Below are 14189 nucleotides of genomic sequence, written 5' to 3'. Positions count from 1 at the left end.
TGCTCTATGGGCTTAAAGATGACAATTTTTTTTCAGGATCATTTCAGCTTTTTCCTTTTTGTTGTTTCTGCTTCTTTCAGCTAATTTCGGCTTTGTTCTTCTCATTTTCAGCTTGTTTCAACTAACTTCAGCTTTTTAAACTAATTTCTGCCTCTTTCAGCTTTTGTTCTTCTATCTTATGCAAATCTTCTTCAAATTAGCTACTGTTTCACTTTTTGCGTTTTCATTAAACTTCAGCTGTTCAGCATATCTTCAGCCGCTTTCAGCAAAATCATTCAGCAAAAAAAGCATTCACACTGCATTTTCGCAGGAAATGCAACTTCTCTAGTTTCCTCTTATTTTCTAATTGGCCAATGAAAATGACAGATATTAAGAAAAACTTGTTAAAATTAAATTACACACAATGACACCAATCTTTTTTATTTATTTCAAATAAAAAAGAGACTAAAATAAGAAGGATAAACCATGATAAAAAACAAGTGAAAAGCTTAAATCCCTGTTTGTGGCCCTCATGCAGAGAGGGAAATGTCCCAGGTCAGTCAGCTCATCTTAAACTGAGCCGGCTGAAGGTCTGATGGGGAGACAGGCCGCCAGGAACCAGTCCGTGCAGCGCAGCAGGAGACAGCAGAGAGTTCGGGGCCAAACACTGGACCGGGACGCACCGGTCCGGCTCCAGGTGTTCCAACACGAACAGGGACCCCCTGCAGAGGAGCGAGGACAGCGCCGGGAGGATGCCGGGGAGAGCCCGCTGACCCAGAACCCCCCCCGTGTCCGGCTCCAGGCTCAGATCGGGCCGGCGGAGTCCGAACCCGAGGGCCGCAGCGGGAGAACCGGGCTCCGGCCCGCGCTCCCTGTGCGCCCCGCGGGAGGAGCGCAGCCGCTTGAAGCGCTTCCGCCTGCGCAGGAAGCTGCCGTTTGCGAACATATCCGCCGACATGGGGTCCAGGGTCCAGTAGTTCCCCTTCCCGGGATTGCCGGGCTCCCGTGGGATTTTGACGAAGCAGTCGTTCAGGGACAGGTTGTGACGGATGGAGTTCTGCCACGCCGGGAAGCGGTCCCGGTAGTAGGGGAAGCGGCGGCTGATGAAGTCACAGATCTGACTCAGGGTCAGCCTCTTCTCCGGGCTCTGCAGGATGGCCATGGTGATCAGGGCGATGTACGAATACGGAGGCTTACAGGCGCCTCTCCTGCCAGGACCGTCCCGGGTCCGGAGTCCTCCCTGCGGGACCGCAGGGAATGGACGGGACGCGCGTGTCGGGTCTGCGCCGCCTTCAGGGAACTCCGGAAACCCCATGCTCCTCACATGGTCGGCGTCACCGTCCGTCTCCTCCATGCGTCCAAGGTCCGAGATCCTTCCAAGGTCCAAGGTCCTTCTCCCCTTTCATTCACACCCCCCGACCCACCACCCCCCGGGTCATCCGACTCCTAGACTTCACCTCCTTTCTCCCTCTAGAAGTCCTCCTCCTCCTCCTGACAGCATCTTCATCAAAACAGCTGCAGCTCTGACAAAAACACTTTCAGATCATCCCTAAGAGAGAGTGTGTGTGTGTTTGGGGAGGGAGGGGGCACGATGAGCCCAGGAGGTCAAATAAAAAAAAGCTAGAAACAAGTCACAAATCCATACAAGCAGCATAAAACAAGTTTAAGCTGTTTACTGTTTGTTTAGCTTTTTTTTTTTTTTTTTAGCAACAATTCAGTCACAAGGTTTCAGTTTTTCTGAGTCGGAAGCTGAAAAGTTTGGGAACCACTGATATGTAAGAAAATGTGTCTTGAAAACAATACTTAAAAAAAAAAAAAGTCCTCATTTCCCATTCAACAAAGTTAGAAACCAATACAGGTTTTTATTGTCGCCCGCCACCAAAAGCTAGAGGAGGTCCAGTTTTTGACAGTCTCTGCAAAATATCTCCTGAACCACTGGACGTATTTTAATGAAACTCTGAAAGTAACCACTGGGTCCACATCTACAGCTGATGAACCTTTTTTTGGGGGGGGCTGGGGGTTCAACCACGTTGAAGATGGCTGCCACAGCTAATCAAGCTTAGCAAAAATGGCTATAACTCATTTAAATGTACAGATACTGAGCTAAATGTTGGCATCACAGTAGATGAGTCGTCTTCAGCAGCTACTCTGAGCACAAGATCACAGCAGATCACAATTAAGGTCATTAATGAGGTTTGACCAAAACTATGGTTGCACAATATTAGAACGACAATGTGCAATTGTTCATTTATATTTACGCAGCACAATGGTATAGTGGTTAGCACTGTTGCCTCACAAAAAGGTGGTCGTGGGTTCAAGCCCCGGGTTGTGGAGTTTACATGTTCTCCTCGTGTTTGCGTGGGTTTCCTCCCACAGTCTAAAACCCTGCATGTTCGGCTGCCTTCAGGCCCAGGCCTCCCTTGAAAAAGATCTGTAATCTTAATGGCACTTGTCTGCTTAATAAGATAATATTTCAATGACAATATTAATTGTGGTTAACCCAGATTCTCCTCCCTTCCTCTGCTGTCATTACCATAAACTAAATCAGCTGTGGGCCTGGGAGATTCTGTTGGATTGACCAAATGTAGAACATGAACACATGGTTCTTGAAATGTAATAGTATGATTTATTACAGTCCAAGCAGTCTGACCAAAATGGCTGAAACAAGCAGTCTGACCAAATAAAAAGAAAACCTGGTTTTCGTCGAGTTGTGAGGGACTGCAGCAGGTGAGCTCAGAAATGTGAATTCTTCTGCAGCTCGTGTTCCTCTGTTTTATGTTGCTTTGCTTGCACAGTGATCATTTCTGTCAGCATTCCTCTTTTAGGTGGTTTGGCTGGCGGCGAGAGAGGTAACTCTTGAGAAGACGTAACCCTTTTTGGCATAAAGGCTGCGCTGTATCGTGCCGCTCCAGGCCACCCACTTGGAGGGCCAGAGGAAACTGTGGGAAGTCTCATTACAGAGAGTTTCTTACTTACCTCTAGTCTAATCTGCACTCCCCTCTGAAACCATTATTTTATTCTATAATCATTGCAATTACAGCAGTGGATTTATGTCGGCTGCAGGCTTTATTTACACACGAAAAACAAACTGGGAAACGTACGTTTCGTTTTGAATTTAATACAAACCAAAACCCACGCAAACTCACACAAAACTCTGCTTCTGTCTCAGAGAAAGCAACAAAACAGTGCACCAATTAAACCAGCAAAATATATTCTGAACAAACATAACTTCAACAAATAAACAGAACCACACCACAAAATAAACTGAATTAAACTCCTGCAGCTGCATGCAAATCAAGGCTCAGCTGACAGAGTCTCTGTCAAGGTCAAAGGTTAATATTTTTTAAATTAATAACGGTGAACGGAGCTGGAAGATTAGCACCGGCACAAAAACAGTTGAGCGCCGCCGATCATTCCCACCCAGGATGCAGGGAAGCCGTTAGGATGAAGAAAACCAACAATCCCGACGAAACTTTCTATTAAACGCGCCTACTGGCTCGTTTATTTGTCCCAAAACATTTTCAGTTTCTCCAGAAAAGCTGTGAGTGGAACCGAGGTGGATCTTTGTAGATTTAGACTTTATGCAAGATGAAAAAAGAAAGAAAAAAAATTAATTCCACAAACAAGAGAAATTGTGGCAATAATCTCTTGGGATTTTGTCTTCAAGTTTTAAAGATTTAAACACAGAATTTCAGAGAATTTTTTTTTTTTTACATTTTTTCCCCTCCATTTTCATATCCACCTCTGTACTAAACTGTAAACGAGTAAGAAGTATAAGAGCAGTGAGAGTTGCCTTGAGCTGACGCTTTTATCACAAGTCGATATAAAAACCTGAGTTTGGATGTCGTCTAAGAGGAATGTTTCCGCTGAGCTGAGGTCAGTTTCACAAAGTTTCCACACTTCAGGCAGCGGGAGTTGGAGTTTCCTTCTTTCCGAGGAATATGCCAGCATTTGACACAGCGCACTCTGTACTTCTTATACCTTTAAAAGTTGGACAAAAGAATAACAATGGGATTAAAGCTGTCCAGAAGGGTGACAGCTTTAAAATCAATCCAAACATTTAAACAAATAAATAAATAAACATTTCGGACTGCTGATGCAGGTTCTACAGAGCAAACTTATGTTCAACAAAAAAGGCAGTGTGGAGTATTTTACATCATTTTGTAAGGATTAATTGTGGCACAGATACAGCGAGTTTATAAAATGAGATTCTGTTAAGGATATAGTGCAAAAAAAAACTGGATAAAATTAACAAACTTTAAAAACATAAAACTGGAAGAATTAATCTAAAGGTTTTTGAAATTCACCTCTCCATTTTTATTGCGTTTCTTTTTTCCAAACTATTATCTATGCAATTGCCTGAAATCTAAAGTTCAAATCTGCACAATGCAAACCATAATTACAAAGACGCTAATTTAAATATCAATGCCAAACTAGAGACTTCAAACTAATGCCTCCAGAGCTAGCAGCTAGCATTAGCATCATGAAATGGCTGATAAAACCACAGTCACAAAAAACATTACTACTTTAAAAACATTTCTTTATTTACCCAACAGGCACAGCTGAAAGTCTTATATTAACTTGTGTCACTAAACTCTAAACTTTAATTCCATGTTGTTATTTGTGGCCTTTTATTCTGCATAACTAGGTGCTACTTCTAACTTGTAAAAAGTGTTTTAGCATAAAACTAAACTGTTTATTTGAAATAACCTTTCAGGGTGTTTAACTAGAAATAAGTGTGTGTGTAAATATATATATATGCTAACGATTACCATTTTCTTGCCAACTAATCCCACATTCCCCTCAGTGGTACAGTCCTGATGACAGATCAGCCCCAATGCTGAGCTTGATGTGAGGGTTTTTCCCGTGACCCACCTTATTCCACAGGCGTTGCAGAGCGGCGTCCCGTCCTCCGCGTCTCTCCACATGGGGGTCTTCCTGGTGCAGCACGACGCACAGACTTTGTTTTCTAGAAAAAACAGAATGTATGCATATATTAGGTTTTATTTATTACTCTAAAACAGTTATTTTCCAGTATCAGGTTCTTATTCATAAAAAAGTACTGGTTATGCTATAATGAATCAGCTTTAGTGACATAATGTTCAGATTTAGATGGTTAACGTGTTTAAATGAACATACTGAGGCAACATTTTGTGATTGAGACGCATCATTTCTGGGATATTGTAACATAAAACTATCTAAAGGCCAAAAACTTGTTTAATTGTAATTATGTTTAGTCTAAAATTATTGAATAAACATTTAGAGAAATAAATCTGAAAAGGTAACATTTTGATACTCGTGTTATTATTTATAATGTGGCTAACTTTATTTATCAGTTTAAATCTGTGTCATTTATTCATTTAGACTGCATTTATTACAGCTTCATGTGTCTCTCCTCACACATGACACCAACTGCAATAAAAAGCCCCCTCAGTAACAAACTGCTGCATCCTAAACACAACAGCAGGCGTTATCAGAGGTCGATTTGACTTAATAATCAGCACAACTCCCCAGTGCCCATATTAAACCCATAGTTCTGTGCGACATTACAATCATTTGTTTTTAAGTACAATGCCTAGCTTCAAGTGCAGTACAACTAAAGGAATATTGTATTTTCTGATCCTTTCGTCTCAGTAAGAAGCGGAGTGGTGGCGCCATCTAGTAGAGAAAACTGGCATTACAGACGACATGTTTAACACTTTTCCTCAGCTTCTGATTCTTTTCAAGTAAAGGACACCGTTTTATTTTAGATTAAGCTGTGACGGCATTAAGATATCCCGTTTATACTCCTCACAAAGCCTTTTGCTCAGTCAGTTCCTCTGACATTTACGGTTTCAATTCTGGCTCTAAAAGCATCTCACTGGGCTGCACCGGTTGGCAACTAGAACGGCAGGGAAGGAGTCTACAGAACGACTCAGAACATTTGTGGGGGGTTCTTAGTTTCCTCGAGTGAATCTCCAAGGCTTGTCGTTTGAACTCTGAACATAATCACAGACTCTGTGCCACAAATTTCCACTCCAAATAGTCACAGAGTTTTTGTAAGCGTCTCAAACACGCTTCAGTTTAGTTCCCAGAAACCCTTCAGCGCTAGAGCTGTATTTTGACACCTGCTTGGGAGATTATAGAAAACATCACCAAACGTCCAGCTCTAAAAACCACACAGATGATGAATAATTTAAAGAACTGATTTTCTGCCTATCTGCTTTTCTCAAATATAGAATAACTCCTAAACATGGCGGTGGATGCCAGGGTGGGAATAATGTGGACAACGATATAACACGCATGGTCCAGACTACAGTTTTGCATGCTGTGCACAAGAGAATAAGCTGTGATTTTCAATGTGGCTCGCTGGTCACAGACAGAGTTCAGTGAGACTGCAACGAGAAATCTGCCCATTTCACCAATTAGCCTCCAATAGTCGCAGCTCAGTGAGATACTACCCTGAAGTTTTGCCATTTCAGGGAGTTTCTTTGCCGTGTTTGAATCACATCAGTTACTCTGGTGTTCCTTACTCAGGACAGCAGCTGTGAGGTCATTTTCTTCATCTGAGCTGCTGGCTTTAAGTGACTTCTGTGACGTTCGCGTCCTCTGCTTGGGTTTTCGCACGCCTCTGCCGAGCTCCTTGCTGTGATGGGAGCAAACAATAATGACGGACAACGTTGTAAAAGCATGGTTGAAACAACAGAAAGAAAGCCGTCTTCACCTGTATTTCGAGGTTATGAGCAGCCGGCACTGCTCCCTGGTGTCGTCCAGCGCTGCGTCGATCCTGAACGTCACCCCCTGGAAGTCCGGGTCCTGAATGTCACCACTGCGGGAGGGGTGGGCTTGTTTCCTTCGAGTCTTGCTTCGACCCTGGCGGGCAGGAGGAGGAGGATCGGCTTCCTCATTTTGCTCTGGCGGCGATGTGGTCAGGGAAATGTGGCGGCTTGAGCTTTTCGGCTGGTCCGCTGCGGGGTGTGTATCGTCAGTGGAAGTGTGGCTGCATTTGGGCGTGGATGCTGGGAATTCCTCGTCTTGTCCTGGGGGTGACCGACAGCTCTCTGCGCTGTTAAATATGAGGGGTGTCGTCTGCGAGGAGAGCAGCGCCGCACTCTGAGGAGGTAGCTTGGGCTTACATGGCAGCTCTGCAGACAAAGTAATGTTTGCATTGTGGTCCAGTTTTGACTGATCCGTGCAGGCGTTATAACCTGAACTGAAAGTCATCTGGGTCTTCAGACGTGTTGAGGAGTTCTGAGTTTCCTTTTCAAGGAAGAGTACATCTGAATCATCAGCTTTAGCAGAGAAACACTCGTCCTTACGCTCCTGGTTCCACTCTAATTGTTTGTTAACGCTGAACTCTTCTCTGTAACTACACAGAAGCTGCAACGACACCGCTGGGCCGTCTTCTTGCATCTCTGCGGTAAGAGGGCCCGTTTCCCCTGCAGGCTGTAGTCTCACACCGTGGCTTTCATCGGCATCTTTCACACCGAACCGCAGCTGCTGACGGACTCCCGAGCAGTCCGGCCTCAACTCTTCCGCGGCTGCAGCAAATGCTGCATTTTCCCGACCCTCGCAGACAGGAAGCAACGGCTCGCTTTCCCCGTCTACGCCGTTTGGAGGCGCATGGGGCGCCAACGTGGCCATCGACTGGCTGGTTCCTGCGTTTGACGGTGCTGAGGTGGAGTTGTCCTCCTCATCATCTCTTTGATGGAGGAGTCGCTCACAGTGCAGGTTGATCAGACTCAGCACCTTCCAGGGGCTGCTGCCACATTCGCAGCGCGGCTCGTCCGACTCGGGAACATCGCCACCCCTCTCGCTCGCGTCCTTCACGGGACCGTACGGCAGCACGCAGGACAGGCTGTACTTGCAAGTACCGCGGGGGGGCCGAAACGAAGGCTCATCGTCGTCTGCCCTTTTGTGACTGAAACGGCGACTTTTCGACACCTCGTTCAGCCACCTGGAGGGCGGATCTGTGTCCAGGAAACTGTCGTGGAGCGGCGGGTCTAGCTTGGAGACTTCCTGGAAGAGGTAGAAGAGAGCAGAATGTTCGACTTTGTTCTGGTTCTCCTGGATGAAGGCGACTTCATGCTTGGGCGCAGTGCTCATGCTCGGGCAGTTTCTGCGTCATTAATCAAAACAAAAACAGAGAAAAGAAAGATGAAGGCTACATTTAAAGGAGAACATGAAAATATAACATAGGCAAGCTACTTGTTTATACAAGTAAAAGCAGGGGTAGCTAATAAGCTAGTGTTTATATTTGCTTGAAAGTTAAAAAAAAATGCATTTTTGGAACATTTTAAGGTTTTATTGGACACATATTTCAGTCTAGCTGGAAATGTTGGGGGATAATTTGAGCCTCGCAAGATCAAATTTACAGCCCAAACAAAAAGCTGACCGACTCCAACTCAACTGGATCAGCGGAACGAACGTTCGCACTCACGCGCGAGCTCAAACGCGTTCTAGAACCCAAATGTGGCCCTCCGTTAGCTCCCGAGGTCCACGGGTTTTCGCGGTTCTTTGAAATCCTGCCGGTCGCGAGCGCAGCGGCTCCTGTGTTGCTCTCGTGCTCGCATAAAACACCCCGCATTTTCGGCCATTTTAACCCCTCTTTCTCTCTCTAATTAGGCCGTCTTAAAGTAGCAAAGGTACACGAAATACAAAGAAAATTTAAAGTAAAGGCCTTTTTTTGGGGAAAGCACGCTGTTGTCACGAGCATGCTCGGTAAAGCACTTTTAAATTAAGCCTCACTTAAAAAAAGAGAAAAAAAAGTTGGCTCTGCGTTGTTAAAAATCTTGCTTAAAGATGCTCGGCCGGCCTTTTTTCACTTCCCTTAGTCGTGGTTTCTCCGGCTAGCTGAGAGTGGCCCGTCTGTAAAGCGCACAGCCCACCCACAGACCGCCACGGATGCTCACCTTCAGACCTGTCAGCTGCAGACGGAGCCGGCCGCCATCGGCGCACAGAGTTCTGGGTCTGCACAGGTGTGCTGGGTTTGCCCAGATTACACCTGACGGGGCGGAAAAGTGCAGCCCGGGCCTCCGGTTTCCTCCGCGAGCTGCTGCGGAAACAAGGTCAACACGGTTTTCACCTGGGGGTCAATGTATGGAAGCCCATTTCCGACACACACAAAAAAGAGAAACTGTCAAATGTTACGTCTTATTTGTGCGTCATAATGAGTTTTAAAATCTTAATTCTAAAGATACAAATTCATAATTATAGAAATTAGTCAGAATTCAGTTTTAAACTTTTTACAGCTGCATCTCATAATTATGAGTTATCAATTAATGACTCAATTATGACTTTGTAACTCATAAATTTGACTTTAAAACTCAATTACCTCATTGTAACCACTTTGCAACTCTTAATGAGTTTTCAAAGTTGCAAATACGAGTTTTAAAGTTACAACTGACTTTCTCTCATAATTATAACTTGAAACCCCCTAATTAATGCATATTATTAGTCAAGTTCTGCCTTTTTAGTGGCAGATATGGCACTCCATAACCTTCAGGGTTTACTGTGCAGGAAGAAATGCGGCCAAAATGAACAAACTCCTCAAAAACAACATGGCTGAATCAGATTTTATTGCACCACTTTCGATCTCCGCAGTTACAAGACGATTCGCTTTCGTCTGTGCATACGTTGGACAAGCACAGTAGACTTGAGTCAAAAGGTAGATGTGGTAAGAAAACAAAACAAACAAAAAAACACCGAAAGGTTTCCTACTCTGGATCCAAGCTCAGCTAAACCAGATCAACTGAGAGGGCTTGATCCATTTAAAAGGATTTCTTTAAAATAACACCTTCAGCTCAAACACAGTGCACTTGAATGTTTTGAAATGTATGTGAAATGTATTCAAATGACTTTAGTTCGTTGTAAATTAGCCCACTTCATGATAAATATGGCTTTTCTGTCAGACTTTGGAGCTGTATAGCACGAAAACCTTTGTGAAATTGCATTTACGGGTCGTTTCCTCAAACAGTACAACAACTACACATGAATATGACACAGAAAAATCAAGGCTATTCAAAGCAGAACAATGAGACATGTGAAAAAGGACAAGAATGGACTGGTCAAAACGATTACCACCTTGCGATATTGTGCGTATAGAAGCTGTAACAAGGAATGTTCCGTTCACCGAGGCCGGCTCTGGTCCTCTGTGATGTTTGAGCAGTCTGAGTCCGAATGGCGCCGTGAAGACGGAGAATGCTCCATATAAATAAATACCATCACAGTTTTGCATGTAACCATCGCACCTCCGGCGACACTCGTGTAGTGTTCGGCTCTGCCCGATCTCATCTGCAGCTCTGTCCCGATGTTGGTGAAACTGGAAAATGTCAGTAAGGCGTGCTGGGAGTCACAAGCTAAGAATCCTTTCAGTCGACCCTCAACCAGCACATGCCGTGTCTCGTTTACACCGTGACGTTTCTTTCCTTCTTTTTTTTTTCTTTCTCCAGCCCAACTTTCCACTCTGCACCATCCGCAGCTCGACTCAGTGAGGTTTAGGAACGTGGCCGTCCACGTAGAAGTTCCTGGTGACTTTGGGCAGGGTGAGCTCCATGCCGTCGAGCTCTGGAGTGAGAACGATCTGACATCCCAGCCGGGAGTTCTCCTGAAGCATGGGCGCCATGTCGAGCATGTCGTCCTCCCTGAGAACCGAGACGACGTCTGTCAGCGTTTACCGTCATCTCACCGCGACACATCGGGCAGCGTACAGTGTGGCGTACTTACGTCTCTTCGGGTTCGGGCAGCTTGTCGAAATGAGCGGCGCTCACATAGACGTGGCAGGTGGAGCAGGCCAGCGATGCCTCGCAGGCTCCTGATGCCAACAACAAAAACCCATCTATGTCATGCAGTTATTTCAGCAGCATGCTACAGTTTAACTGCATAAACCCTCACCTTCCAGGTCAATTCCATGTTTGTGAGCCAGAAAGAGAACATTATCTCCTACTTTGGCCTTCACCGGGATCCTCTGGCCGGACCGATCTATATACACCACGTTGACCCTAAAAGGAAGACAACAAACCATTTAAAATATATAAATTACCCGTTTGTACACAAACGTGAGGAACTTTAGAAAAGAAATAGAAGAAAAGTAGAATTGGTCTCGTTTTCTTGGTCCTCAGAGTGTCACATTGCAGAGTATTACAAAAAGAAAAGTAAAAAATTAAACAAATTGTCTTGGTCATGAACATCACAAACATACAATGATCAGGAATTTCCTGCCAACAAGTGCTGGGCTTCTTTATTTGTAACTTGAAGCTTCAGTAATGGTATCAGTTTAGTCTAATGCAATCATTCAATTTGCATATAAAAAAATAAATAATAGAAACTTGGCTCAGCTCTTATATGTAAAATAACAGACTGATCTTTAAAAAAGACACAGCTCTTTAAAATGTAGCTTTTTAACCTAACTTTATTTAAAGCATTTGCTGATGAGAGTTAAGACTCAAGAAGGGTGCTGAGTAATTTGTACTTTCACCACTTCATACCCCCATCTTGCACTTAGATTCCCTTGTCATACTCATGTGCCTACCATTGTCTATCCTTTATGCTGTCCTTGACTAGGGTTAAGTTAAAGTTGGGCATGTAAAGGTTAGGGTTTGATGTCAGGGATAGGTGTCACAGGTTAAGATTAGGGGTTAGGACAGGGGTGGGCATGTTTTACTTGTTTCCCTGCTCCAACACACCTGATTCTGTGGTTAAATTACCTCTTAATCAACCATTGATTCAAATCAGGTGTGCTGGAGCAGGAAAACGGATTAAACCTGCTGGTACTCAAGGACCAGGATTGCCCACTCCTGAGTTAGGAGCAGCTCCAAGCTGGGTCCAATCTGATGACAAGTGACCTCTTTTCGTACCCATGAAAGTAATGCAAAATTACCTGAAGAAATCAAGAACGACGCACTCAATTTAGTGCCACTCTCTGAGCAAACCCAGAGACGGCTGTTCAATAAAAACGAAGTTTGTCCTGAACAACATTGTATACCCTGCACAAAGCAGACCGGGTTGGTTATGATTTTAACCAACTTTACACTTTATTTTACAAAACCCCTTCACTGACTTGGACTTCACAGTTTCTGTGTTTGATAGCAGGAGTGCTTTTAGTGTGAATAATTCCTGTCAGCTCCGTATCCCTTCACAATAAGAGCCCCGGTAGACTCACACATCGTCTGGCTCCTCCGCGTTAGAGCTGCCTTCCTCACCCTGGTGAAGACCTTTGGAAACAGAGGAAGTGGGGGGAAAAAAGTCAGAAACGGGATGTTTCGTATCCGGGGACCCTGCCGAGGGAAAAGCATGACTTGTTGCAGAAGTTTCACAACTTCTCACACTGGATTCAAAGTTACACAAATTTTATTAAATTGAGTTCAAAATAAAATAATACCTGCGAACCAATTGTGGCCATCGCGAATAACTCAAACTGAGATTAAAAGTCAACATAATTCGTGCCTGTTTATTGGTTATTTAGAAAGGAACAATTCAAAAGAAGGAACGAACCAAGTGTGCTAAAAGTGTTAGCAAACAGCATCACTTACATATACTCGTCTGTAAATGTCGATTTATCGTCCGGAAGCTGTCGAACGAGCCTCTCCTTTGGGTGTTAGCTCTGCTGTTCATGCACCTCTTTAACCTGGACAGAGGACACGTGCTACACTGCGGGATAACACGATTAAACCTCAAAGTCAGCGCCATGCTCGTCCGGACTGCAGCGGACGCCGCCATGACTCTGTTTTCATCACGTGACCGACAGTAGCCAATAGGAAAAGCGCTTCGGCAGGACGGCCCTTCCTGCTGTGATGTGCTTCTCTGACAGCAGAGGGCGCTCTTGCTTCACAAAATTAAATGGACCTGCTCAGCAAAACTCCCCACTGTAATAATTACACTTCCACACAAACGTCTTTGATAAAATACTTTTATTCGGTAAATAAATTAGAAATAAAACGCGCTCAGACTGAGACGTGGTAGACTTTATATTTCCGTGTTTTACTTCCTTTATATGTTGTGCTTCAAACTAGTGAAAATATAACATCCAGAATAAAAACTTATTTAGGTTTTTGTTGAAAATCTACCACATATAAACTAGTCTGCAAACCTGCTATAACACATTTAAACGATAAAAATAAGCAACACCATTACAGTTTTCTTAATGCCTGTAATGTAAGTGGTGATAATAGTATGAGTCATCATCTATGAACTATATATTTAACTTATTTTCTTGTTGCGTCTTCTGTTAAAATCATACAGTATGCAGAATGAAAGTCTGTCAGTACTAAAGTTTTTAACTAAACTTTAAAAAGCCTAGTACTTCTTAAAAGTATGCAGGTCGCCTGCTGCCTTTCATGCCCGAGTTTTAATCTAAGATCAGCTTCTGATTGGAGATGATGGCATTAGCTGTTTTGGTGAACCTCTGAGAATAATGTTTTGCACAATCTTACGCAACGTCTACGCACTCGGAGTATGTGTTGTGAATGACTCTCAGCTACTGCCACATCAAATTTTAGCTCAATATCTATAAAATTGGCAAGGTTACAGCTATTGTTGTCTTGCCTAAGGCTGATTAGCTGTGGCAGCCATTTTGACTTGGGTTTACTCTAGGAGTTAATCAGTTGCAGACGTATATCCAAATGATTATTTTTTGGGTGTTTCATTGAAAACCATCCACTGATATTTTGATGAGATATTTTGCTAACAGACAGTCAGACAAACACACACAGACAGGTAAAAACATTATCACCTGGATTTCTCCTTTCAGTAATGAAATATTAACATCCAAGAGTTCCCACGCTCAAATATTTTGTTTATTTTCAAAACCACTTTAATTGGATTTGAATGGATGGTTTTATTTTGAAATCCAAACGCCTAAAATAGTTTGGCAGTGGGTGCAACATGTTTTCTCAGTAATGCCTCTGTTGCTGCAGCTTCCTGACATGTCTAAACCTGTTGTCATGTCAGGAAGCTGGTTCGTGCCCGCAAATTATCTTTCAATTCACTCATCCATTCTGTGCATCCACTTATCTTTTATCTTCGATTGCAGGAAATAGCCTGATTCAGACGTCTCGAACCAGAAGATTTCCTCCCGTATACCAGTCCCTCACAGCTCAACGTTAGGTACTTTAATACAACAGTCTCCCCTCGGCTGAGACTTGTGGTGTGGGAAGCCTAAGAAGAGATGTTATGACTTTTAAAGCTTCTGAATCTAAAGCTGTTGTTTGACAGCTAAGGTCATCCACCTCCAC

At 43.8% G+C, this 14189-nt stretch overlaps 3 protein-coding genes across 5 annotated transcripts; all 3 read right to left on the bottom strand.

Moving 5' to 3' along the window:
- Positions 1-407: 407 nt before the first annotated feature.
- LOC108244349 (forkhead box protein D1-like) lies at positions 408-1400 on the bottom strand. Its single transcript, XM_017430471.3, has one exon. It carries the CDS (start codon positions 1331-1333, stop codon positions 545-547), a length of 789 nt encoding a protein of 262 aa, XP_017285960.1. The 5' UTR covers positions 1334-1400; the 3' UTR covers positions 408-544.
- Positions 1401-3030: 1630 nt separating this feature from the next.
- Positions 3031-9033, bottom strand: zglp1 (zinc finger GATA like protein 1). 3 transcript variants are annotated; one of them, XM_017430463.3, is made up of 6 exons: positions 8871-9033; positions 6683-8077; positions 6492-6604; positions 4855-4948; positions 3811-3960; positions 3031-3556 (listed from the first exon to the last, which is right to left on the bottom strand). In XM_017430463.3, exons 2-5 carry the CDS (start codon positions 8062-8064, stop codon positions 3828-3830), a joined length of 1722 nt encoding a protein of 573 aa, XP_017285952.1. In that variant the 5' UTR covers positions 8065-8077; positions 8871-9033; the 3' UTR covers positions 3031-3556; positions 3811-3827. The 3 variants fall into 3 exon arrangements, with proteins under 3 accessions (XP_017285952.1, XP_024864932.1, XP_024864933.1); XM_025009164.2 differs by lacking the exon at positions 3031-3556 and having other exon boundaries at positions 3634-3960; positions 8871-9032; XM_025009165.1 differs by lacking the exons at positions 3031-3556; positions 8871-9033 and adding an exon at positions 8707-8820 and having other exon boundaries at positions 3634-3960.
- Positions 9034-9519: 486 nt separating this feature from the next.
- On the bottom strand, positions 9520-12689 carry fdx2 (ferredoxin 2). Its single transcript, XM_017430468.3, has 5 exons — positions 12489-12689; positions 12119-12170; positions 10852-10958; positions 10684-10771; positions 9520-10601 (listed from the first exon to the last, which is right to left on the bottom strand). The coding sequence occupies exons 1-5, from the start codon at positions 12673-12675 to the stop codon at positions 10445-10447; spliced, it is 591 nt and encodes a 196-aa protein (XP_017285957.1). The 5' UTR covers positions 12676-12689; the 3' UTR covers positions 9520-10444.
- Positions 12690-14189: the final 1500 nt, after the last annotated feature.

The sequence above is a fragment of the Kryptolebias marmoratus genome, linkage group LG3 (assembly GCF_001649575.2).
Source record: "Kryptolebias marmoratus isolate JLee-2015 linkage group LG3, ASM164957v2, whole genome shotgun sequence".
In the NCBI taxonomy this organism is placed as follows: Eukaryota; Metazoa; Chordata; class Actinopteri; order Cyprinodontiformes; family Rivulidae; genus Kryptolebias; species Kryptolebias marmoratus.
This window is presented reverse-complemented; position numbering and strand designations above follow the sequence as displayed.